The 27979-nt window shown below is 46.8% G+C and overlaps 1 protein-coding gene across 1 annotated transcript in view; it reads left to right on the top strand.

Moving 5' to 3' along the window:
• Nucleotides 1-27979, top strand: part of TMEM135 (transmembrane protein 135) — a 2087148-nt gene that overhangs the window by 1311329 nt on the left and 747840 nt on the right. The window contains exon 6 of the mRNA XM_069639711.1: nt 13809-13855. Coding sequence (XP_069495812.1) covers nt 13809-13855 — 47 coding nt within the window. The remainder of the gene's footprint in view (nt 1-13808; nt 13856-27979) is intronic.

Raw genomic sequence — 27979 nt, 5'->3', positions numbered from 1 at the left:
CAAATTGTTGAGTGACGGCAGTGCCTGGAATGGTTTCCAGACCCTTTGATACTAGAGGTCCCTAATTGGCTGATTCGCCTTCAATAATGCCTTCAGCCCCCACTCAGCATGGCTGTGTGAGCACTTGAATCTGCTGTGTATTGTCTATGTAAAAATTCACATTCCTTCTCGGTTACTTTATATGCTTCTTATTATCTGGGACATAGTTTCATCATTGCTGAGTATGGTTGCTTCCACATGCAGGAAGCAGTCTGTGAAACGTGCTTGCAAGGGTGGAGTTAGGTGCATGGACTGGAGGCAGGGGTTAACTTAAGTGAGTCCTAAGTGTTTGCACCACCTGGATGTGTAGTTATTCCAGACTGTGGCTGCTTTTTCTGCATATCATGCTCTATCCTCACGGTGGGTGCTATACAAGGCTTGTAATATCCTCTCCTGGGAGGAAAACAAATGTTTTGGCTTACCGGAATAATGTTTGCAACAAAGTTGTGCTCTCTAGCTGGGTGGTGTTGGGTTCTCAGGTTCAACATTTGTGAATCTTATTATTCATCAAAGCTAAAGAAGAGGGTTATACGCTCCTCAGTTCAGTCTCCCTCTTCTGGTTCCAGGGGGTAGTTATTACTTCAGTATCCAGCCTGTTTGCCTAGTCTACTGTGGCTGTAACTTTAGATATGCTGGTTGTCCTATCCTATCATTTTTGCCACTAGGCAGTATCTTTACCCCCACTTAAGGAAAGCCCGAGTGTGTCTGTGATCTTGTTCTGCGTAGTGACCAGGTGTTTAAGGACATGTTCCACACTGAACATGACCTTCGTATAGTGAACCCAATTGAAGAGGAGCTTGGAACTCTTCTGGTGGGGCACACAGCATCTGCCTTGAAGTTAGTTTGTTTAGTTCAACTTTCAGGTCTTGAGACAGGACCTCTTTTCCCCCGCTTTTGTACCACTTGAGCTCGTAGGTTAAAGCCGAACTATTGAAGAAGCCCAGATTAAAAGCAGTATGTACGGCAAAATACGGGAACCACACCATCTGTCAGAAGCACAACTTCTGTGATTCTTAGAATTCATGAAAGGCTATTTGATACACTGCATCCCACAGGTACACCCTCATTTCCATCAGGTATACCAGACATGGAGCAGACTAAGCTTTTTGTCTGGAGGATAATGCTTTGTGGAATGCACATGTATGTTCCTACATTGTTGATGCCATGATGGTCTGGATGTGGCTGGGACAAGTACTAGGGGGTCCCTTCCTCCCAGCACTGCCATTTAAAAAGGATGGAGGTTCTGACAAAGGTGGTGACCAAACTCTTGAAGAAGCCACGTTCTTCTGCTCTCATCAGCAAGACATTCAATATAAAGTACAGTGCATCCCCAAATAAGCCAGCATGCACCTCCTTGCAACTGCCTAGCTAAGTCCTTACGGGTCTTGGGTGTAATGAGCAGCATTATGATCCCTGCTTCATTATGTACCTGTTCCATGTAAGAAAGAGGATGCTATCGAAGGCAAAACTTTATCTAAAATTCTTCCATTGACCAGTGCAGTTTTGATCGGCCTAAACCAAAATAAGTAGGGTGAATCATAATGAATACATTCTTAACCAGGCAATGTTATGTTCTCTTATCTTTAGTGCTAACCTTGTCGGACAAGATGTCAAGTCATCCCAACAAATGCAGCTTCTTAAAGATTTCTCAATTTCTTGTTATCTGAGATTTTGCAGAGCTCCCACCAGCCTCTTGACTTTGTCATGCAACTGTTTTTAAAGGCCCTAACTAGACTTTTGTCTTTGTCAGACAACTATTCTTCAGACGCTTTCACCACGCCTCGTCTTTATCAGGAAGAGTATTCCCAAGTGACCATCGACAACCATTTTGGCTTTGTCACACAAGTGTTCCTTATAGGCTATTACCAACCTCTTGTCTCTGTCAAACAATAGTTCCTCGGCAAGCATTCTTCAGAGACTTATCAGCCCCTTAACTATGCCAGGCAAGGAAAAGTGAATGTATGGCATTCCGGTGTCAGCTGCCAGTTGAGGATGGGATGACATTGGCCCTCATTAGGAGTATGCCGGTAAGGCAACAACGGCGCTGTTATCGCTACCGGCACCATTGCTACCGTACTGCCATATTAGGACTTCTGCTCGCGGGTGCCCTTGCAGCCACCTGGTCTGACCAGGTGGACGAACCGCCACCGCGAGCAGAACATGATGGTAGCAACCGAACCATTATAAACGGTACAGCTGCTACCATCCTCCCCATTTCCTTTGAGCCCTATGGGGGCTCAAATGGGAATGGAGACGTACCGGCTCCGGCACCCGCGCAAGGGGAATTATCGGGTCCGCCGAGGTCGGAATGGCCCGGTGATTCCCCTTTCGCAGGTGCCGGAGCCGGATGCGAGATTGGGGGTAGCCTTGCCGGTAAAACCTACCTGCAACCTCATAATGAGGCCCATTGCCTCTGACTCCTGTTGAACATCTGCTGCGTCAGATTTCTGATGATTGTCTACTGCCTGTGCTTCCTAATGGGAGTCTCCCCTTTGTGTGCTCACTACCTCTTTTTCCTCTCTACATGCTGGCTTCCCATTATTACTAGGATCTCCTCTTCTTTTCTCTTGTCCTTATAGGATTTTGCACTTTCTTCCCTGCCAATTTCCACAGGATTCCTTGGGCTGTTTATAAAAGGTCTGGTGGTCATTTTGAGGGTCATCGTAAACTGAGAGTTTGAGTGTCATGGTGTGAATGCTCTTGACAAACAGCTGACTGTAGGTAAGAGAACATCGCTTTAACCCCCCTCCCCCCAAGGGTTTGTACACCCTCCTTTCCCATGTATATTTGTTTTTATAATTTATTAAATATTTGTAAACCACATTATCCACCGTAAGGCATCTTAACGATGAAGAGAGGCCAAAGAAATCGGCCTGAAGAGTTTGTCAGTGGATGGGAACAGCCAGGTTTTCAGAGCCTTCCTCAATGCTAGTTAATTGTTAAAGTCACAGATGTTTACCAGAAGCGAGTTCCAGAGATTGCTAACACACTGTGCAGGTGGGGGAACAACTGTTTGAATGTGATTAAAAATATGCATGAAACTATATTCTGGGTGTGTACAGATAAGGGATGTATCGGCCACTTTTACTCCCGAAAAATAGGCAAAAACTCACAAATAATTAAAATAGGGAGTACAAAAAGTCCCAACAAAAAATGGGAAACGGATACATATGACCATGTGCCCCTGCTTCCACTTACACAGCTCCATTAATTTGTTCGGACCAGAAGGGCACGCAGTACCGAATAAGAAATTGCTATTATTACTGACTTGATCAGAAGAATGAAACGTGTATCTTTTAATATACCTGAATAACTAGGTGCAAAGAAATTATTATTACAAAAATATTTCCATTTCCCAGTTAAAACACATTTTTACTCGCTTATAAAATACTCCCAATGGGAATTGGGCTTGCATTTTTTACTCACTAAAAATCATTTTACTCCCAACAAAATACTCCCACTTCAAAATCTTATCTGGGGCACTGCTTGTAGTGAAGGGTGGTAAACAAAGGGTGTTCTATCTATGGTGCCAACTACAGCAAATCTTTAATGATGTTATTTTCTTTCTTAGAATTTATTTTTCGATGTCACGTAAGATGGCTTTCAAACTAGCCAGGGGTCAGAGATCATAAGGCCTGTGTGGTGGTGGATTTACTCATGGGCATCCCTAGGGCACCATTCCACTTTTGAAGGGCCCGATGTTCCATTTTATGCGACCCATAAATTGTTTGCTTTTTCCTGTTGGCTGTTTTCTTGGCCCCTTTGCCTAATTTTTATAGTCCTATGGAGTTCTACGGTCTGTCACCCTGACACTGCAACCCTTTCTGATGTGCTGCCCTAAGGTAGCCTTCATGGCTACTAGGACATAAGTAGTTTATGTGCACCCTGTTTTGGCCCCAGGGTTGTTCTATCATCCTACATGTGTGTTAGGGTAGGGCTCTGGAAACTTTGACTCTCTGAATCCTTTGGACTACAGCTACCATCAACCTGCATAGTCCATTGTGAGGGCTCATCAGAGTCACAATCCAAAACATCTGGAGAGCCACAGGCCATTTTTGTTTCAGGCTATCTGATTGTCTGTTTGGACCATGAAACAGGCTTACAATGGCTGTTGTGCGTACAGGTGCTCACCTTGAGCCAAGTCCAGCTCCAGAGAGGCTTAAACTGACCTGGGTCGGTTACCAGTCTAGCAGCCCAGTACACATCCAGTGTGCATGGAGCTGAATATTATAATTTTTTTATGCCATCCTAATTGGCGTGACACCGAAAACTGCATGTCTTTCTGATGTATGTTTTGAGGCTGGCTTAGCCCAGCATGAGTGAATGTGCATATTGAGCCGAGCGACCCTATGCATTCCTCCTCTTACTTGACTCGTGCCAGAGTTACTGGGGGATTATCCATGAAGATGGCCTGCTGATATCCTAGGACCCCGTTTGGCCTTCATGGCTGGGCCATGGATACTTCTTTTGGCTGCTTGATCTACTTCCTGGGTCATTCCTTATCCTCCTTGCGGACTGGACTGGCTGCTCCATGCTGAGACCCTTACTGGCTTGCTTCATTATTGCTTCCTTGCAAAATCCTCTTGGACCAAGAGCCTTGTGCTTTCCTGAACCAAAAGGGTAGTCGGTCACCACTACCTCAGTAAAAAAGAAAAGCAGTTTCGCTGTAGCCTGAAAACTATTTCTCCACTATAACCAATACTGCCCCCATCTTATGACAGCTGTCTCACTTATCTTCACCCCTGTGGCCATCTTCAGATTTTTACAGTATGTTTCAGTGTTGGGAGTACTCTCATCTTGATCTTTGTGTATTTTGACTTTTCCAGTTTTTTCGGATAAATAGTGTTAACCCGCGTACTATTAACATTACCCTACGTGGCAAAATACAAAAACCTTGTGGCAAGTGAGATAGGGTCTAACAAGATCATTTAAGTATATAATCCATAATCATTCAGGCAGTGGAATAAAGTGATAGGGTTCTTAACATCAGGTGGGGCAACTAAGCACTCCCTTCAAACAGGTCACTATGAACGTCACTACACAACATTCTATTGGCTAAATAACTATAGGACCCTTGATCGTGCGGTCCCCTAACATTGGTTGGCTTCTTACCTCCGTCAGTACCTTCCCACCTACATATAGCAGCATGCAGGCTTGGCATCCAGGTGCTGGTGAGCCTGTCTTAACCATAGCTTCCCACCAATTAATATATCCATCAATCATCACCTCAGTGGTCTGCTGTCCATTAGGACTTTGAACTTGTCCTTGGGAGTGTTCTTTGCTCTGGGAAATTCAGGGGACTGAAGGCATGCTCTGCTCTTGTGTGTAGGTGTGACCATCATGCTCGTCCAACTTCTTCTCCCCACATGACTGAAAACCACGAAATCGCGCTTTTAGTGTATTAAAAAATACTATTTTCTAATAGACCTCTGACGTTTTCTTGTTTTTGTCCATGCCTTCTGAACACAAGCTTCATACTTTCACACGATTTGAATCCAATGTCATCTCACTCCAGCCTGATACGGCCTGGGCTTCTTGGCTCATCCAGCCTCGCTTTTCTGAGATTCACCTGTAATTCACTTGTTTTTCTAACTGCGACATGCTGGAAAAACGGCCTTACTTCTTTTGCTCAGCTCTTCTATTGTACGTGGTGGAAACATCCATTCTTTACTGACTCATATATATGTATATATTGGCGCATGCCGCAATCTATTCATTATAAAGCTAGCCTCAGGAATAATTTGTCCACTTGCGTTTCTTTGCATCTGTACATGTGTAAAACAGTTTAACATTTTAATCTATCTCGTTGGCATAATCTTCTTCATCTTGATCCTAAAATTGACACTTATCTTCAATACTTTCTTGATGCCTTATAGAATTACCTATATTCTCTCGTCTCTGCATCTTTTCTATGCACGTCAGTCTTGCTTTGTGTGATGTCACCATTCATTTTTGCCATTCATTTGTCCTGTATCTTCTTGAATTGTCTCGTATGTAGATATGGCTTTCTCAATGGGAACCTTGCTTCCCAGATTCTCCTTGGTATCAGTATTTTCACTGGTACTGCACATGTCTCGCACTCTGGCTCCCAACATATAGGCACTATGGGGGAGGTGGAGGTACTTGACTCCTCTACACTGTCCATGTCGACGACTGCTTCACCATCCGAGACGTCTACTCCATTGATGGCTGCCCGGTCGGTGACCATGACTCCGTCAACAACCTCGCTAGTGTCCGTCGACGACTTTGTCGATGATCATCGTTACTTTGGTCACAGGGTAGCCCATTACTTCTGTGGTGTCTACGGTGAAGACAATGGTAATCCCACGAGTGGATCTACCTGCACAACCTCCTAAGACAGTGACTGCTCTGCCCACAACTACGGGCCTGTTCATGAACAGTTTCCCATTGTCGCCTCATTCCCAAAGGATGCAGGAAGTTTGAGGGACGCTACCTCCTCCCTAGGACTTTCTCCCCAGGCCGGTGAGGGTGTCCCCAGCTGGCTTGAAGGGGTCTCTGAGAAGATCCCTGCACATATATTCCAGCTGCAACAACCACCACTTGCCTGAAGACTACTATTTGGACCACAAAGGAGGTCTTGGTCCCATGCCCCGGGATGGATCCCTGAGGGAGGAGCCGAATCTACTGGTGGATCCAGCAAGATTTTTTAGTCCAGAGCTGTTGTCATTTGCCCCAGTCGTGCCTCAGTCAATGCCCTAGGACATGTCACAGGACATTCTGACAACCCTCCACACGTTGGTGCCGGAAATACAACAGACTACCAGCTGCCCCGGCACCAAGAAGCCCTCCTGGACCTCCAGCAAGGAGCCCTCCTAGGCTGAGGCGCCAGCCAAGCCCTTCAAGGCTGAAGCAGCATCCTGCCCCTTCTGAGCTAATGTGCCGGCTGGCAACGCCACAGCTGGCACTGCCCCAGAGGCCTTTGTCCCCAGTGCGGGAGGTACTGTGAGAAACCTAATGTTATTCTCCCTTGTACTCCCCCTTTATTCCAATCACCATACCCAGTTCCTCTCATCCCAGTCAGAAAATATAAAGGAGTGTAAAAACTCTACAGGAACTACCTGTCCCACAATACCTCAGATGTTGACAAAGAGAATGGAAAGCAGGGAAATAGGAGGAAAGTACTTCAAGCCAGAACCCTCTCCTCTTTAGTCAGGGGTCACTTAACTTCACACACCGTCCCCAATCACTGGGATGAAGAAGAGCAAGCAAAGAGGAAGGAAGATTTCCCATAGGGATCAACAGGGAACAGCTTGCTACGGAGAACGGCCATGTTGTCACCTTAATGACGTCGGGCAATTCATTTTAATTATCCCACCCGACTTCAATTAACCAATATGTAAATTATAAAAGGAGTGGTTCAAAACAACGTAGTGAGCGAGCTGGGAATCATTTTCACACAGAGGAGACCCCAAAGCAGAGGACTGCTGGACCAGAAGCGAGGAGGAGCATGGCGTGCCTGATTGATGACCCACTGAGAGAGAAAAGCTGCAGCACAGCAAGGGAGCCGTGCCTCCCGAGAGCTGGAAATAGGCAACAAATTTGCTACGGACATTGTGTGAACAAGAGAGCTTAGGCGTCAGAGGGGCTGTGAGAGTTAACCCTGATCCGAAGGATGAAGGAAGGAAATTGTTATAGTGTCACGCGGCAGCCGATGAGTGGCCAAAGCTCAGAGGAGCCTGGTGCGCGTGTGCGTGAGGATTAAGTAAACACAACTAAAGGAACAATTTGTTTATATGTGAAGTACATTGATACCAAGGAAATGCCACGTGAGAGCAAGATTTCTGAAAGCCAAGTGAGAAAGAGAACAGTATAAAAATGGCACAGAAGCAGTACATTCTGGAATTGGAAGTTTAAAGTATGTCAATATAAAGAAAAGCAAAGCGAGAAAGAACGTGCAAGTGATACAGTATAAAGAGAGAGGCAAGAGCAAAGCCTTATGGGACTTTTGGTCAGAAAGTGAAAAGTGAAACTAAAAATACCGGAGACACAAGCCACAGTCGGGATATCAGGGGGTCCCACACAGGGCTGGGGAAAAGATACTGTGTGTTTTCAAAAGGCCCCGATATTAGGAAGTAAGAAGGAAACCTTGAACTTTGAGTCAAAGTGATCGTGCGGTTGTCTGTAAGAACGCCACGCACATTTGAAAGACTCTGACATCCAAAAGGGGTCCGAGCCTGATTGAGGGAGACCTGAAGTATACTAAGCTTGGGGAAGGGAGCCCCCCCTTGCAACTTTGTGTTGAACTTTATCGTGAGAGGTCTGAGCCCGGAAGATGGGGACCTACGAGAACTGTGTGATGAAAGGTCTGAGCCTGGCAGAGGGGGATCTTTGTGAACGTTTTGGGTGAACCATTATTTTTGAAGTCCGAGAAAGAGACTTTAACGTGGATGGCCAGGCGAGCCACGATCCACGGTTTTGAACTGTGTACTGTGTTGGAAACCAAGCCAGAGTGTGTCATCCTGCCTACAAGGATCGCCTTACTCTGTGAGTCCTAACGTGGGGAGGAGAGCTGGTTCAGCCACATTATCATTTGAACACTGAATTTTCCTTTGCATACATTTCCCCTTTATACACTTTTTGTACAAGAGATAGGGCAGGCATTCGATTTTGTTAGCATAGGCCATTTTGATTTGACAGACTCTACTAGGACTGTGTTTTCTTTATTTTAATGGTAAAGACTACTCCCATCTTAATGTTGGGGCAAGTTAGAAGTTTGCCACAAATATTAAATAAAGGTTTTGAAAACATATTTCTTTTGTGTCAGGCTTGTGATACCATGCCTCCCCTACAGTACCACCACACAACGACACATGCATGGACACTACGGCAACGCATACGGATGAGTATGATGACTGTGTCAGCTGATGGGGAACCACTAGGCGCAGATGAGCCTGCCAGGGGTTTGCCCCCAGATGAGGTATGCTCCTTTAATGGCATAATTTTGAGGGCCTCGGCTCTCTTCAATCTGGTCTCTGAGGAGAAGGAGGTTTTCTTTTTGCAACGCCGGGAATTTTCACAGAAGGTTTGGCCCCGATGAAGATGCTAAGTACCGCATCTCCCAAGAGGGACAGACTGGAGAAGAAGTACAGGCTCCTGGACTCGGCCCACAGGTGCTCTAGCTCGCAGCCTTCTCCCGGATCTGTGATGTCTTCCGCTGCCAGGAAGCACTCGATGAACCCATCATCTCCGTCCCTGGTCCCTGCAGACCGGGAGTGAAGGTAGCTTGGCTGAAGGCTACGGACTTAAAGGCGGACGTGCAGTCCAAGGTGGTGGACATGTCTTTCGATGAGGACAATTTGTTTGGAAAGGCTGTGGATGAGACGCTCCAATCGATTAAGACCAACACAGAGATGGCACATTCTCTTGGGACGCTGAGACGGAAGAGAGCAACGGCCTTTTTCGTTCCTCAAGAGGGAAGTCGGGCAGATTCTCCAAGGTGTACTCTACCCCCTAATGCCAGCCCTTCCGCTCTACCACCCAGGAAGCCTACAGGGGACGCTCCCAAGCCTTCGGCAGTGGAGGACAACATTGTTGTCACCCACAGGCCAGGACACAGATGCCCTAACAGGCCTGAACCGGCCATGGGTCCTGCGCCCACTTTCACACCCCAGTGAGCAGCTGGCAGCAAACTTTGTTGTCAATTGGAAGACCATCACCACAGACAAATGTGCGCTGGATATTCTTCATCAGGGTCACAACCTGGAATTCCAATACAAGTGTTCTCGTATTCCACCTGTGGCGCGTCAACAACTGCACATGGCCCAACTGCTGCAGGATTTTCAGGCCATACTAAGAAAGGGGGCATAGAGCACATCCCTCAGTACCTCCAGGGGTCCGGAGTATACTCCTGATACTTTCTAGTACGGAAGAAGTCAGGAGGGTAGCAGCCGATCCTAGACTTACGGCACTTCAACAAGTATTTGAAATCCCAGACGTTGAGGATGGTCATGCTGCAGTACATGCTTGAGGAAGGGGATTTCCTGGGGACCTTGGCCCTGGAGGATGCCTACTTTCACGTCCCCATTCATCCAAAGCATCAAAGGTTCATGCGGTTTGTGGTCCAGGGACAACACTATCAGTTTAAGGCCCTGCCATTCGCCCACAACAAAGGTTGTTCACAAACTGCTTGGCTCCAGTGGCGGCACATCTCCTCCTCAAGGGCATCCACATATACCCTTATCTGGATGACTGGCTCATCTGCTCCTGCTCTTATGCGCTGGCAGTCCAGCACACTGCGGACATTCTGCTGGAGCTCGGATTCTCCATCAACTATCCGACAACTATCTGAAGTCCAACGCTCTGTTCCTAGGCGCCTGTCTCAAAGAAGGTAGCATATTTAGCTACGCCCTCGGAGGTGAGAGTGATGGACATCGTGGTGAAGGTGCAGCACCTGTTGTCGGCACAATCCACTATAGTGCGAGTCATCAAGTCGCTGTTGGGCATGATGTACTCCGGCATCCACCTTGTTCAGTTTTGCAGGCTCCTGATGAGAGCTCTTCAAGAGTTCCTGGACATGTGGTGGCTGCAGATCAGACTCTGGGACGGACAAGATCGCCCTCAACCAGGAATTCCGACAAGCTCAACGATGGTGGGGAGTGCGCTCACATCTGACTCAAGGAGTTCCTTTCCAAATCCCACTGTAGCAGGTCACAGACACAACGGATGCCTCTTTGGAAAGGTGGGGGGACCCACTGTTTCCCGAAGAAGGACCTTCACATCAACATCCTGGAACTCCAGGCAGTGTTCTGGGCCCTTAAATCATTCCTGCCTCACCTGCATGGGAAGGTAGTGAGGATCTTCACAGACCACACCACCACCATGTTCTATATCTGGAAGCAGGGCGGGACAGGCTCCCCGGTGCTCTCCTTGACAGTCCCTGTGGCACTGGGCCATTCTTCAGGACGTGTTTCTCATCCCTTTTCACCTGGCAGGCACAATGAACACCTTTGCAGACTTGCTCAGCAGGGAGCTGCAGTCCTGCCATGACTGGGGGCTTCGTCAGGATGAAGTATCCTTTCTCTTCAGCAAGTGGGGTCAACTCCGGGTCGTCCTCTTCATAACGGCAGCCAGCTCAAGTGCAAGAGATTTGCTAGTAGGTTCCCTCAGCCGGGCCTTTTCGTTCCCATGGGAGGGGCTCTTCTTGTATGCCTTGTCGCCAATCCTGCTTCTGCTATGTGTGATGAACACACTCAGACAATGTCATTGCAGGATGAAACTCATTGCTCTGGCGTGGCCACGACGGCTTTGGTACCCAGACCTGCTGTCTCTGTCAGTGGTTCTGTCCATCTGGCTGCTTCCCCTTCCCGATCTTCTCTCCAGAGAAAATGGAACAATACTGCACCACAACCCAGCATCACTGAACTTCACGGCCTGGCTCGTGCAGCCCAGAGTTTGGTCATTATTCCCTGCCGCTGTAGTGCGGGAAGATCCTGGCCAAGGCCAGAGCTTCCTCTAAGTTGTCGTGCTACAGCCACAAGTGGAACCGCTTCTCAGTGTGGTGTAGGACTCCGAAGATCATGCCGCTGTGAGTCACAGCTCTGCAGCTCCTGCCGTATCTGCTTTACCTAGCCAAGACTGGCCTGGCTCACGCCTCGATCAAGGTTCATCTGGCTGCCATATTCCATTACACCAGGGCTCCGGCTAAGCCATCCCTGTGGCGCACAGGCTCGTCAAGGAGTTTCTCAGTCCTCTTCAGGACTTTTCCACCTGTGAAGGCTCCTGATACTGCTTCGGAGCACAACATCGTTTTGACTTAACTCATGGGGGCCCCACTTAAATCAATGCATCAAGCACCTTTGAAGTGTCTCTCATAGAGGACCACTTACTTAGTGGCAATCGCCTCGGTCAGGCGGGTCCAGGCACTATCCTGAAAGCAGCCTTACTTGTCTTTCCATGCTGAGAGGCCATTCCACCAGAGCCATCGCAGCAATGACGGAATTTCTCTCTGATGCTCCCCTGCTCGACATCTGCAGAGCTGCTACGTGGAGGCCCACCCACACCTTCACAAGATTCTACTGCATTGACCGGGATTCCAGGGAGGAGTCCTGGGTCGGCCAATCGGTGCTATGCAACCTGTTTGCTTGAGGTGAGTCTGTTCCAGGGGTACGTTTATTGCTTCTGTTGAGCCTTGCCACCTCCCGTGTTTGGGTATTTATACTGCTATAAGTATAATTATGTAATCATATTCATGAGCATGTGAATCCATGCCAGCCCCCATGCTGGAGGAGGAACAAGTTACTTACCTGTAACTCCTGTTCTCCAGCATGGGCTGGCATGGATTCACATGCAAACTCTCCCTCCTTCTACTCTGTGGCTCTATTTGGCTGATTCTGCCACTTTACATGCTCTACAAAATCTGAAGATGGCCACTAGTGGTGGCGCTTAGGGAGACAGCTGTCATTGGATGGGAGCAGTATCACTCAATGGACAGTGATTGGTTATAGTGGAGAAATGCAGTTTTCAGGCTAAATCAAAAGAATGATAGGTTGCCCTCTGCTATCCAAATGGCGAAGTGCTCCCACTTCAACAACGGCTATCATTGCAACAAACCGAATGAGCATGGTGCTATACGGCCACCTTCACCTTCCACTATTGGAAACGTTCAGAAGTTACTTCTTTCCACCCCCACGTCTCTTCACGCAGGACACAGCGATTCTAGTGTAAATGAACACTTGATTACTGGGTCAACGTTTCAGTCTCGAAAGAGCTAAATGCTGTAGGAAGAAGGCCTCTGCATGAGCCAAAACTGAAAGTAGGTTCTGTAATTATGCTACTACGCAATTTTATGCCATCACAGGTACTGTGTGATCGATGGAACTTAAATACTGTTCATATACCACCCATACCTCTCATTCCATCTGATACTTTTAGCCTTTTCAATGACCATTAATAAATCATGGGGACCTACACCCCTTTCCTGAAAGCGATCAATGTTAATATCAATATTTAAGAAGGGGGTAGAAGTGACCCTATGAATTAGGCACCGATATTGACCTTTAAGATATGCTCGAACATCGAATAACAGCTAGTATCTGTAAATATGCTCTGAACAGGAAGAGAACTCCCAATGATGGCTACTGGGTGGCACGGTGGCATATGTGACTTGGCTCAAATGCTTATTCTATGCATGTACACAGAGAGAGACGGAGACAGACTGACTCTATTTAAGCTCCCATTTTAGTTGGAGAGCATACCAAGTGAGACGTTTACAAGAAAACCTATAATATGGTGAAAGCAGCTCCTGACACGTGATTCGATACATAAAAAATGCATAAACCGTGTGCCCTTCGTGTAATCGATGCGTCTCACTTGGTATGCTCTCCACGCAAAATGGCAACATAACCAGAACTGCTCTCTGTGCTTGCATATTTTATGCTTCATCCTCTGATTCAATGCTAGATACTTTTGGATGACCCTGCATAGAATAATGCATAGATTTGATGTAGAAGTATAAGACTTTCAAATCAAAAAGCAAGCAAGGCATTGGTAAATGAAAGAAACTGGTGATTTCATTGTTTCAGTAATGGCTATAATGCTGACAAAAATATTTTGGTGTATTTAAAATGATTCCTGCAGACTCCGGTCTCAGGTCTGTCTGATACCTGACTTGTGCAGTAAATGCGTTTTAACCACTGCTCTCTGCACAAGCAATTCTGCTATTGACCTTGCATTGTTGCATTAAGTGTTAGAAATGTCAGCTTAAGAGGTGTTGCTTTTCTTTCTAAAACGTGTTATTTGTCTCTCTTTAGGTTCTTTTGTTCTGCATCACAGCTGCTCTGTACATGTTCTTTTTCAGGTATGTCATATTATTTTTGAACCGTAATGTATGCTAGCAGTAGATTGACATACTAAATTCCTGTCTTTCTCCTGAAAGAAGTATAGTAACTGCCACCGAATTGAAATGCTGGGCGTATATATAAAGTGGGTGCAGGTGTGTATGTGGACAGTCCTACCCTTCAGTTGGCCAGGGAGAAGTTCGCTAATGTATACTTTGTGTGCGTTTGATGTAATGTAAGTATGATGTATATGATCATTAATAGTTTGCCTTTAACGTTGAGGGCTTTTCTCCTCGGACTCATGCTGGAGCCAGCAAAAGGTCTTCAGCTCTAAACACAAAAAGTGTGCACCTGCACCATAAATTGGATAGCTAATCTTTAGTTCTTTGTTTCTCATTATTATACACACACATAAAACAGTCAGTATTTTAGTTGATAAAATTCTTCTACAAAGTTAGCGATAAGAACTCTATTCTTTATCAACACAATCATATCCGTTCTAACCATTTTTAAATAAATAACATTTGTTCTTGCTTTTCAAGGGGGAGAAAAGACCAAACTTCCTGTTTTCCTTTAGATTGTATTTTCTTTAATATAGGCATGCTTTTTCAATTTGCTACAGGAATGAAGCTGTGTATAACTTTGAGAGTTGAATAACCGTATGTATGTGTTTCCTCATGCATGTTAACGAACAATTACTATTGTGCGTACGTTTGCATGATGAGAAATAGTCCACATACACCAGGAAAGGCAGTACATATCTTCAAAATACAGCTGAGCATTGCTGATGTTTGTGGGACACCTAGACTATATATAAAAACGACAAAGGCATTTCTAGGGACCATGTATTCCGATGGGAAAAAGTGATGTATGCAGCAGATGTCTAGCCGCGATGTCCTGGGTGATGGGGAACTCAGAATTCCACCTTCATATCTTAGAAAAGTATTCCTTTAGTAGGCAAGAACCGGCCTGTACAAATGCAGCGTTATTGTTCTACAAAGCCTCCACAGACCTTTGTAGAGGCTTAAATTAAGGATGCTTGTTTTCTGTATAAAGCTTTATACATGAACAGGGGCGTAGGAGACGCATACAATCTTGGGGGGACAGGGGACACTTTGTGGACTTGTAGACTGTGTTCCCGTCCTGAGTCCCACTCAGCTAATCTTGCGTAAATAAATTGGTCTTGTAGTGGTTTGTTGTTAATTGGCCAAAGTCTTTACCACATTGCACTTTCTAGTAAGTTGCTACGAGTGCAGCATCATCATGACACTTTGTAACGTGAGCGGCGAGCATATATATGAAAAAGCTCCACCAGGCAGCAGCCAGAGAACCAAATGCGCTATTATACATTACTGCACCTACATTGCCTTTACAATTTCTCTAGCTCATAATCAGGACTGAACATTAAACACAATCTGCATGGATTATGCCAATGGTTTAATTTTTATCGCAGCCCTAAAAGCCAAAGTGCTGCTAATAATATGCATCATTCCCGGTTCAAGACATCGGTCGCCTGTTAGACAAGATTGTATGTAGTAAACCTGTGGGAGACTACACCAGCCTTGTCCTCTTGGCAATAGGTAAACCAACCTTTGGTATAGACCTGTACTACACAAGTTGGTAGTGTGACTGAGCAGCCAGGCTTCTCTCAAGAGTGGTCAAAATGAGCTGTAGGTTTGTAACATAGAGAGTCACAGTGACATCTATTCAAATAACACTTATACTCTTGATAAAATAATTATTTAATTTAACATTCAGTTTTAAAATAAGCCTTCTTTATAAGGGAGCAAATATGCAACACTTAAGTATACTTAAAAAATACAGACTCTCAGTTTTAATAAATAAGTAAATCCCCTTTTGGGATGGTACACAGACACTTCCTACACCCTGAGCTGACTTCAATTGTTTAGGACACTGTGGACATTGATATATCACATGTACATTTAAAGCAATACTGAGATTTGTGGCAAAAAGGAAAAGGTTAGGGAGGGAAGCAATGGTTGACACGTTTCTCACACATGTAAGCACTTTTCAATCCCCCAATGCAAAGTAGGTTAACCCTTTCCCAGCTATACAAGTAAAGAATGTATGACTTTTTGGAGGGACAGTTAAATACAAAGTCAGAGGGTAAGAAGAGTCTTCAGGGAGCCAGGACAGCCATTGTCAATTGAGCAAAGTCTAGGGGAGCTAAGGCACTTCTTGAATATTAGCACACAAGTCTTGCACAATGTTAAAGAGAGTTTGTTGCAAAAGATATCACTGTTGGCCCACAAGCTGGGAGGCTTGTGAAGGACAAAGCTGCAAGCAACTCTGGAAAAGGCAACAAATGCAAGTCTCAACTGAAAGGTAGCAAGCTCCACAAAACAAGAGGTAAGTACCCCTAGTTAAAAGTAGTTTGACTCTGAAGAAAAGCTTTCAGCTGACTTCTGTTCCTGTTGTAGTTCCTGCAGATCCTGTTGTTCCTGGGCCTCAGTCGTGGGGACAAGATGGAGGACGTCTGGGTGCTCCTGCACTACGGTTCGAAGGTCGGCAACAGCAATGGGAGCAATTCAGATCAGCGGCACTTCGCGGTTCAGCTACTCTCAAATAGCACCACCACGGTTCTTGGACACCTTGTGAGCTTCCTTCTCTTCTGGGGTTCAGCACTTTGTTGGGGTGGCTCAGGCTTGCGAGGTCCTGCTTCTAGGGAGTCCGGAGGATCATCCTGGAGCTCGGGTCTGATTTAAACATGATAAACTCGTTTCTGTAGGTTCTGTCCCCTGGCACTCGGTTCCATCATCCGCGAAGAAGTACAGTCAGCAGGGTGAGGGTTTCCAGGCAAGTTCATCTTAGGCCACCAACCCAAGGGGAGAAGTCGTCCTATGAGGGGCTTCTCTAGTCGATCAGAATTCAGAGCTTCAGTAATGCAGCAGGGCTTCACCGGGCAAATCAATGGTCCAGGAGGTTACAGCAAGCTTCTTTTCCAAGGTCGTCTTCGGTTCCTTCGTTCAGTGGTCGACTCGGCCTTCCTTGCAAAAGACCTCACCTTATATGCAGGTTTCTCCCATTCATTTGCAGCCTAGCTGTCACTCACACAGCAGGGTGGCTGTCCTCCAAGGACAGCCAGCCAGCCAATCATCTTTGGGTGCATTCTAGTAACAAAGGAGACTAAGCACAGGGAGTTTCGGGCACCTCCCTTGCTTCCTGCCTCTGCCAGACACGCTAGAGCCAGAGGCGGGCTTCACCAGTGAATCCCGCCAAAGACCAAATGAAGAAAGGGACCAAACCTGGTTTTGCGCGCAGAGTAAATCTCGAAGGACCTTGCCAACAAGAAATGGCGAAAAAAGAATACCGGGGCCATTTTGACAAAATGGGCACCCCTGGGTGAAATACTGCAGCTGAGGACTCAGCCTGCGGTAAAAACGCTCAATGGTAGGAAAAATAAACCACTGCCACCAGCCATTAATTGCAGAAAGGGTAACATAAAAATGTTACATGAGAAAGTAGACAAAGTGGATACTAAGTAACCCCTCCAGCACTCCACATAAGATGGTATGTGCTGGGTCTACAACGTAACATAAGGTAAGTAAAGTAAATTTCACTTTACTGCTCTTGCAAATAGTAGTTTATTCAAGAGAAGGTATTTAAACCTTTAGAGAAATACAAAGGACTTCTCTGTGACACTGGACTGAAGGTGATGTGTGTCTCAATACAAAAAGTGATGCCTATGGAGTTTGTCAGTCTCCAAAAACAAAGAGAATACAGAATCCAAATAAAAAAACAATGCATGGGTGAGTGAGAAAAAGAGCTCACTCACTCCAAGGTTCAAATTAATAAGTCCCAAAGTCCAGCAAAAGAGCTGGGGTTCACTAAGGTAGAAGGGAAGTAACACATTTCTGAGAATTCTCCCTAACATCGTCGCAGCGAAGGAGCAGCACTCGTTTCGTGTGCGGTGACAGCCAGGCGCGGGTGCCGCAAGAGCAGATAAACAATGATTTTAACCAGGCAATGCAGCTTTGACTAGTGTGAAATATGCACCTGTAATTGCAAGCCCATCGCTTCTGGCCACTGCTGCCAGGAAAGCATTGTGATGGTAATGGACGGCCGCTCACCAGCAGAGGCATCTTCAGGCTAAAACTTAACAAAACGCAGTGAGTGCACACTGAAATCAAATAAGAGTCCAAAACTAATTGTTAATAATGTTGCTTAGCTTGCCTCACAACGATCAGGTACTATGAAAAAGTTGTTTAAATGTAATTTCAACTGTAATGGTTTATACGTTCAAAACTACGAGCTCAGTTGTCTGCGCTCCATAAAGAATATTTATTTGCCCATCAAAGCCTGGACCGATTTAGGTATAGGAATCCCCTCCAGCCTGCCCATTAAGCAAAATGCTGGTCAGATAGCACAGCGAGTAGAGCGCTCGCTTTGACATCTATGCAGAGCCTGCCGACGCAGGTTCGAATCCCGACAGGACCAAACTCAGCCTTTCATCCTTCCGAGGTTGATAAATGAGCACCATACACTGTGGCTAATAATAAGCAGCTCCCAGAAGCCTGAGGGTTTGTAGCCCTATATAAATGCAAATTATTATTATGATAAGTCTGTCTAAAGTCTCTCTTAAAGCATGGAGCATCAAAAGGACATCAACATTATATAAGAGTTAGGGATTTCACACATTGTCAATCGAGAGGTAGACTGAAGCTGGATAAAGTTGTTTAAATGTAATTTCAACAGTAATGGTTCATACCTTCAAAACTACGAGCTCAGTTGTCTGTGCGCCATAAAAAATCATTTATTTCACCATCAATACCGGACTGCTTTAGATATAGGTGCCACCTTCAGCCTGCCCATCAAGCAAAATGCCTAGAATTTCATCCAATGAGAGAGGTGGGAACTGTTTTGGTCACAAGCAGAAAAACCCCAGGAGCACGAGCAGATAGAAAACAATTATCTGCGCGGTCTGGACCAGTGCACCAGGCAGTCAGCCACATACAGCTAGCCAGTGTGACTGTCTCTGAGCAAGAGACACTGTATGAGCAGAACCGAGCGAACATCTGCTCACAGTGTCCAGCTCCAGCCCTGATTTAACACAGGCAGCCTTGCTAAAATTAAACTCCTGCTCCTTGCCTTGCTTCTGATTGTGGGGGGATAAATGGCATTATATCCCCCCACCTAAATTTGTGGGGGGGTTTGTCCCCCCCAAACCCTCTATGTCCTACGCCCATGTGCATGAAAAGGGAAGAAACCTAACGTTTGCAGAGGCGATCGACACATTTGAAACCAATCCTTTTTTTTTATTTTTTATTTTTTTACTTTATCAACACACTTTATTTATTGGATATTTGTAAGGCGCCTATACAACAAGGCGACACAATACAAAAAAAAATGGGGGGGGGCAAGGGAGAAAGATAACAATAATGCTCCTACCAGGCCTTGTGACATTCGAATCGTGCAAGTGCAGTAACAAGAAGTGCGAGTGAGAGGGGGAGGGGGAAAATGCCAGTCAGCACGAAAAAAGAAGTGCTGGGGTCGGAAGGGAAGTGCAGGGTAAAGAGGAGAGAGTGCAGGTGAAAAGGAGGGGTAAGGGAAGGGGAGAAGGAGGGTCAGAGGGGCTAGGTGAGTGGTAAGGGGATACCAGGAGGGCAAGTTTCAGGGATTGTAGGGGTGCATGGGGGTGAGGGTCAATAAGCTAAGTGCGAGGAGGGAGGTGGACTGTGTGGGGGGGCTGATGCCCTGTAGAATACAGAGGAAGGCTCCTGCGAGGGAGAGAGTTCTACCCCCCCCACCCCACTCTTTCCAGATCAGATGCTTCTCTAAGCAGAGAGTTGGAGCTAGCAGACCAAAGGGCTCTAACAGTGTGGGAGTGAGCGTTTATGTAGCGGGGTCTCAGGCCCAAGAAAGCCTTTGTGGATGATACAGAGGGTCTTGAACTTCATCCTAGCAGCAACCTGGAGCCAGTGGAGAGATTTTAGGGCTGGAGAGATGCAGTCCCTGGGATTGAGGCCAAGGATAAATCTTGCTGTCCTATTTTGAATTAGGTGAAGGGGGCAAAGGCAGGATAAAAAAAGATTGAGGAAGAGGCTGTTGCAGTAGTCCAGCCTAGAGCGGACCTGTTACTCACCACTCCGAAATAGGCCCAAGATGAGGATGAGTGACCTTGGAGATGATGGTTGTACAAGAATCGATATTCAGCCTTCCATCCCAGCTCCCCTGAGTACAAGACTCAGGCTTCCTCAAAGAGGGGCTCTTTCCTACAATGTACCTCTCTGCTGTTTCGATTGGGACAGACAGAGGTGTCAATTGAATAAAAGAGCGGGGAGAACACACACCGCCAATACCAATGCTGCAAAGGAATACAAAGATATGAGACAGTGTTGAAAATAAACCAAGCCATCAGAACAGCAGTATTCACAGGAATATACCTAGGTAAGTATTGGAGTGGAGCTTCCCCGGGATGAATCTACAAAAATATGAATAAGCACAATGAGTGGGAATAATTCTAAAGAGACTTCCTAAAGTATCGAACCAATAACAACTAACCTGAAATATGGATATTTTGAGGATGGAAAGTAGTCCATGAAACAGAAGACAACGAAAGGAGAAAATAACAAACAGGAATGTTAGTATAGGGAAATAGCCCCGAACGGCACGAGGGTCGCACTAGTGCCAGGTTGGTGCAGTATCAGCAAAGCGTTTATATGCACTTGAAGATAAGTTCACAATATAGTCACTCAATGTCCCAGAATCCAACAAAAGGTGAAGATCCAAACAAGGCCGTGGAGAAAATTAACAGCAGGGATGGAATTGCCAATTATAAGTATGTACCTGAGCACACACGCATCCAGATAAGGCGTAGAAAAGTTCCGGATGGTTGATAGCAAGTCACCTGCGAGGAAGGTAAAGTGGTTCTGCGTCTAGTAGCAGCTAGCTGGAATGAAGTACCGCAAGAGACAGCAGGAAGCAGAATCCAATAACGTTCCGGGTCAAAAGCCAGGCGAGCACGACAGGAATAAAGGAGGAGGCAAGCCAATCCGGAAGCCAGGCAAGGGTCAGAAAACCAGGTAAGCCGATTAGGAATTTGTGCGGAGAAGACACTAAGGAGTAAACGGACGTAACCGCTGTAGCTTGTAACGCTAATTAGCAGCAACAAGCCCCTTGGAAGACGGTGGTTTTAAAGCCGTATGGGGGGCGTGTCTTGCCGTACGTCTTCCACGTACAGGACGTGTCAGCTGACACGGACTCCGTCGTAGTTTGTACAGGCGCCATGGCAACCTGTATCTGGTCCACAGAGGAGCTTGTAAAGGAGTCGTATTCTGCAAGGTATTCTGCAAGGAAGCCCGAAGTGTAACAGGACCAGAGCTCTGGAGACACTGAGCTTCTGGGGGAAGGTGAGGAAAGGGAGAATGCCTCTGAAGAGGCGCAGCTGATAGTGGGCCTTCTTGGCAAGGTCAGAGACGTGAAGAGAGAAGTAGAGCGAGGAGTCAAAGATGACACAAAGTTTTTCTGGTGGGGAGGGAACCCATATAGGGCAGCCAGAGGGAAGGAGGGAGCTATGGTCCCAATGAGAAGGATCTAAATTTTACTGGCATTAAGGCAGAGATAATTGGCAGCACACCATGACTAAATAGCCGTCAGACTGTCGGGGAAGAGCGAGGAGGAAGAGGAGGCAGAAGATGGAAACTTGATAGAGAGCTGCGTGTTGTCAGCATAAAACGAAGTGAGGAGAGAAGGAGGAGATCAGGTGCGTCAGAGGGGCAGGGTAGATGTTGAAGAGCCACGGCGAGAGGGTAGAGCCTTGAGGGATGCCGTAGATGGAGAGTGTGATAGGGGAGAGAAAAAGGCCCAGTTGAACCTGGGAAGGTCGGTTGAATAGGAATGAGGTCAGCCAGTCCAGTGCCAGTCCTGTGATGCCAAGGGTGTCACAGAGCCGATTTGCCAGGGTGACATGATTGACTGTGTCGAAGGCAGAGGAAAGATCCAGAAGATTAGAACGGATGGAGACTTGGAATCGAGATTTGAAAGCAATTTTTCAAAGGTGTTCAGTAGAGCAGTTTCTGTGCCTCTGGCTGCTCTGAAGCCAGACTGGTGGTCGTGAAGACAACCAACATATTCAGTATGTTGGATCAGTTGGGAGATGGCCCACTTTTCCAGGACTTTGCCCTGGAAGGGGGTGATGGAGATAGGGTGGTAGTTATTTATTTATTGGACATTTGTATGGCGCCTGAGTGTTTCCAGGCGCTACAAGACAAGAAGGGGGGTAGGAAACAAGGGAATCATGAGTAGAACAACAAAAAAAAACAACGGTTATATTGGCATTGTGACAATCCTACCGTGCAAGTGCTTGAGAAGGTGGTAAGTGCATGGGGTGAGGGGGTAGAAGGAGAAGTGCAGGAGTGGGGTGCCACCAGGGAAGGGGGCAGTGAAGTGAGGATGAGTGCGGTGGGCAGGGTGGACCAGGTTGGGCAAGTCCAGGAAAGGAAGCCCAAGGGTAAGTGCTGGAAAAGGATGGACTGGTGGGGGCTTGGTCTGGCCCCTGTATGAACTCTGAAAGGACCAGTCCCCAGTCGTAGCGGCAGAGGGAGAGAGCAAGGGATGGGGAGAGGGAAGGAAGAGGAGAAAAGAAAAGTCTTGAGAAGTTTCCTGAACTTTAGAAGATCCGGCTGAAGTCAGAGGGGGGAAGGGAGGCTGTTCCAGAGGGAGGAGCCAGTTGAGGAAAGGGATCTACCTCCTACTCTCCTTGTAGAAGCGTTTGACCTGCAGTGAGTTGGAGCCTGAGCACCGAAGGACTCTGGCCGGGAGGTATTTAGGGGGGGCAAGCTGGATGTAAAGAGGTCCCAGGCCCCAGACGGCCTTGTGGATGATGCAGAGGGTCTTGAATTTGATCCTTGCGGTCACTGGGAGCCAGTGGAGAGCTGTTCAGGTTGGAGAGATGCGATCCCTGGGCTTGAGGACAAGGATAAGTCTTGCAGTTCTATTCCAGATTAGTTGGAGGAGGCGAAGGGAGGGAAGACGCAGATTGAGGAAGAGGCGGTTGCAGTATTCAAGCCTAGAGAAAACCAGGGCTCTGGAGACATTGAGCTTCTGGGGGTGGTGTAGTTAACCATCATACTTCTCGAATCAGATTGACTAAACATACAAAGGTTGAGAGGCATACACAATACAATGGTCAAGGAAAGGTGGGTCCCATAGGGGCATAGTACAGAAACCTTGAGGGGGCTACCCCCACTATTGGCAGCTCAGGTTTGGTACCTGTAAAAGTCTGAGGTTAGGCTGGCTATGAGTCTGCAGAAATATCCTGTGGAGGAGACGTGCGCAGGAGGTATGCATTGAGCCTGCCCCATATGGCTTTTGGGCAGACTTTAGCAGGCTGCATAAGGGCCCATGGTTCCTCCATATCATTAGCCCGGACAACTGCCCACTACCACTGGTCTGTAGTGAGGGCTCTCGCGCTCATCTCTTGGCAAGCAGAAAGCACAGGTTCACAAATGTACTCTTGCGACCTATACTAGCTTAAGAAATATGGAGGAAACATTGTATGGGGGAGGGGCCATGCTTATGCCCATCCTGTCCGATAGTATCATACATATATCACTCCAGAAAGGAGTAAGCAGTGAGCAATCCCCTTTAATGTGGAAGTATTTGGCATTCACACTTTTACACTTAGGGCATGCACCCGCTCCCTCCTGTGAAAACATACGCAACCTATCTGCCATAAAATGATAGCTGTGCAGCACCTTCAGTTGTATTAGTTGAATTGTGAGTTGTACAATACCTTACACGTTTGCGCACACATATCTCTCCAGAGGTCATCTGTGTTGTCCATCTGCATGTCCCTTTCCTACTTAGAGCGAACATTGAGTTGTGGCAATACTATGCAGCTCTGGTCATAGCAATAAAAGGAAGACACCAGACCACAGCCCCCACATGCTGACAAGATATACCCTCAGACCCCATCACTGTAAGGCTCCACTGGGAACCCCCCAACCACTGCTCCCTGCAGGCTTTATGCAAGCCCACGTACTGCAACCACACCAAGGATTTGTGCTTAAGCATAGGTATGATGCTTGTGGGCATGAAATGACCCTCCATAGACATGGTGCCCCTCGTGTGGAAACCATGTTGTGTCCAGTTGCGTCAACAGCCGATAGCTATTTGATTTAAGGAGGACACACAGTTCCAGAGGGGGAGGTCTCTGTGGTATGGAGCAGATACATCAATCCCTTCCCATATTTTACGCTAGGCCATAGCAGTTGTACTAGCAGGGTCGAACTCCCAGCCATCTGCAAATCAGGTGGTAGAGATCAATGGCCTCAGGGCCCTATCACCAGTGGAGTGTCTTTCCAGCCTAAAGTGAGGGGGGATGGGCCCTCCAAGAATCAAGATGGCGCAAATTGTGCCTGTGCCGCAACCTAGTACAAACGAAGTCTGAGGCTGCAAATCCCCCCGTTCTCATAGGGCTGAGGCAGTGTGGCCCACTACAGTCGCACCACCTCAGAATGTGCTACACAATCTGCCTGACATCTGCCTCTAGATCCTAAAAGAATGACTGCCCAGGCCATAGTGGGCTATTGAGAAAGAGATAAAGGAGTTTGGGGAGCACAGTCATCTTAATTAGTGCTATTTTACCAGCAATCGTGATCAGTAACCATGCCCAATTCTTAAGCTTAGCTACTAGATGTGCCATATATATAGCATAGTTGCGAACGTATGACTCATACCATGCCAGGCAGCCACAATCCCCAAATAGCAAATTGTGGAGGGGGCCCATGCAAACCCATATAGCTCGCGGGACTCGATGGTGATGTCTCTTAGGGGGGTAAAGTCTCTGACTTGCTAAAATTTATCCGGAGGCTCGATAGCCCCCCAAAATCTAGAATGTCTCTCATGATGGGCACAATGTGGATGGTGAGGTTCCTAATATGCAATAGTGCATCATCAGTGTAAATTGAGATAATTTAAGGCACCCCTGTCATCCTTATACCCCAGTGTCTGTGTTTATGCTGAATCAGATCCGCCAATCGTTCAATAGCAATGGCAAATATTAGTGGCGACAGGGGACACACGTGGCGGGTGCCTCTAGCGATCATGAATTTTGGCGATAGTGTTCCATTAGTGCTAACCCTGGCCATTGGTGCTTTGTAGAGAATACGTAGATGGGAGAGAAACCCTGGGCCGAACCCACACTTCAACAATACTGTGTACATAATTTGCCATGAGTCAAATGCTTTTTGAAACTGCTGAGCCCTAGGTTCAATCTGCGCCAATATATCGAAGAGCTGCCATAGGTTTAGCGCAGTAGATCTCCCAGGGATGAACCGAGATTGGTCCCGTGAATGATGTGTGGCATGAACATTATCAGTTGGGTCGCTATTATTTTCACAAATATTTTTATATTTGTATTAATCAAGGAAAGAGGCTGATAGGAATCACACTGATCTGCAGGCTTGTCTGGCTTCAGCAGAACTGTGCTTACAACTTCCTGCATGGTGTCGGGGAGCATCTGTCAGTCAAGGGCTGCATGCCCTCGAATCCCAGAAGTAGGTAAGGGGCTAATAATGGCTTATGTTGTTTATACAGTTCAGTCGTGAGACCGTCCGTACCGGGCGCCTTCCCGATCGCGTGTGTAATTTCAGCCAGGCAAATCGGGAGGTGTAAATGGCTCCTAGCTTCTTGTGACAAATGCGTAATCGGAAGGCCCGCAAGAAACCTGTCAATGTCTTCTCGGGTGCGAGTATCTTTGTTGGAATAGAGAGTACAACCCTGTGAACACCCCATTTATAGCGGCATGCGTATGTACCAGATTGCCCGCCTCATCCATCACAAATGGAATACACCCGCTGCCCCACTCTGTTGTGGCAGAGGGCCACCAGCCTGCCCAGCTTTTTGTCCTCACCATAATGCCTGGCTGCCATTGGAGTGTCGAGGAATTCAAACTTGTGCTCAGCATTTGCCCTAAAGCTGTCTACTGCACCTTCTATCAGTCCTAGTGTGGCAATGGGCGGATTAGCCACCTGCCCCTGTTCTAGTTCACCCAGTTTATCTGTGCACCGCGCTATGTCTTGCCTGATTGTTTTGAGTACGCTGAACTCAGCAGACATGCCTATCCCCTGTATGTACACTTTAAAGGCTTCCCATAGTGTGCTGATCGAGGTCATCGAGCCCACATTCATTTAAAAATACAGCTTCAAATGGTCATCTATGGTAGCCGCGAATGCCACGTCAGTCAGCGCTTGTGGCTTACACCACCAGTTACTGCAGGGCCTGGGGAGTTTATTCAGTATCAGGGAGATGCAGACTGAGGAATGGTCAGAATAGGTACTAGGGAGTATACAGGTCTCCTCACTCCCCCTAACCCCCGCCCCAGCAGTATATCCAAGACTAACCACATATCAATGAAGGAAAAGGAGTCATGTACCGATGAATAGGAGGAGTAGGCTCGGTCCTGAGCATGCATTGCCCTCCAAGCGTCCAACAATTCTAGGGTTACCATCCCCTCACTAATGGTGCTCACCGCTTTTGTCAGAGGTTTCTGGGTGTGAGTGGATCTGTTCAAGTGTAAATCTAAGATGGTATTGAAATCGCCCCCCAATAGAATGGGCATCAGTGGATATAGGGCTAGCATCTCAATAATATCAATGTACAATTGGGAATCGTCAACTTTGGGACCGTAGATATTTAAGAGCAACAACTCCCTCCCCGCTAAGGACCCATAGACTAAAACATGTCATCCTAAGGGGACAATATCAACTTTCTTATGTTAGACTGGCACTGACTTGCGTATTAAAATCATTACATCCCTGGATTGTGTAGAGTATGTGGTATAGAATCTATTTCTACCCCAGGTTCTGGTGAATCCTTCACATCCTGCAGCAAGGGTGTGTGCCTCCTGTAAATAAAAAATGTTAGCGTTGTGCCTTTCTACATGTAGAGGTTGATTCTGACTTTCTCCCAGGCCACGCACATTCCAATTAAGGCATGTCCCTTCTCCTGTCATGGTAACAGTAGTAACACATCATCAACCATCAGATAAAATACTTGCAAAGTGTTCTGCTCAAGCCCACTCATGGACATATGGTCCCCCCATATGTCGGCAAGTTACATGACAAGTGCTTTTTTGTAAACCCCAACTTCCCCTTCAACCGCATCCCCCTCAAAACTGGGGTGATGGATTCCCTGTTATAACATACCCAATTTTTAATGCAACATTGCATGGGGAGGCCGGTGCGTAGGCACAAGCACGGGCCAACCAATGGACTTTGAAAGATGAAAGTACAGGTATTCACAAACTTCCTATTTCATCACATATCTACAGAGCTCTAAGCCCTCAACGTACCCACATCTGCCCTTAGACCCCTCATAGTGTACTAATTACACACACAGACTGACAGTTCTAGGGTTCATGACGGCGGCAAGTCCTCATCCAGGAACTTCATAGCTTCACCGGGTAATGTAAAAAAGTAGGTCTTGATTTTCCATTCAACTCAGTTTGGGAGGGATAAGGCATCCCATAATTAAGGCCTCTGTCACGTAGCTGCTTCTTTACCACCAAGAATGTCTACCTCTCCTTCTGCACAGCTACCCACAAATAAGGGTAGATGTGTAATCTGCTGCACCCCAACATAAGGTCTTCTTGTTCTTGGGCCTCACAAGGATGGCGTTACGGACTCTATAGTTGAGGATGCAGGTGATTATCGGGCGTTGCATGACTCCTGCTTTAGGCATGGGTGCCAACGATCTTTGGGTGCGTTCCACTGCAAATTGTGCTGAGAGTGTGGGGCTGCATAACAGTCGGATGAGAACGTTTTCTATGAATGCCTATAGAGAGGCTTCTGCGTTACTCTCAGGCACTCCGATGATGCAAATATTATTGCGGCGAGACCACGATTCTAGCTCACCCTTTTTCTTCGCAACCATGTGTACCTGCTTGGAGAGCGTTGCCACCTCTGCCTTTAAAGTGGACACATCATCTTCCGCTGCGCCCACCCTCATGTCAACCTCCATCAGCCTCTGTTCTGTTTTCTCCAGGCACGCCTTGGTAGATCAGACAGTGCTGGTTATATCATCCAATTTACTGTGCATCGTTGAGTACCCCTCCTACATACGACCCATCCTGCACTGGGTTTCAGTTAGTTGCTGCAGGATCTATGGGCCCAGTCTCCTCA

Source organism: Ambystoma mexicanum, chromosome 7q, assembly GCF_040938575.1.
Source record: "Ambystoma mexicanum isolate Mex_15411 chromosome 7q, UKY_AmexF1_1, whole genome shotgun sequence".
Classification (NCBI taxonomy): domain Eukaryota; kingdom Metazoa; phylum Chordata; class Amphibia; order Caudata; family Ambystomatidae; genus Ambystoma; species Ambystoma mexicanum.
This window is presented reverse-complemented; position numbering and strand designations above follow the sequence as displayed.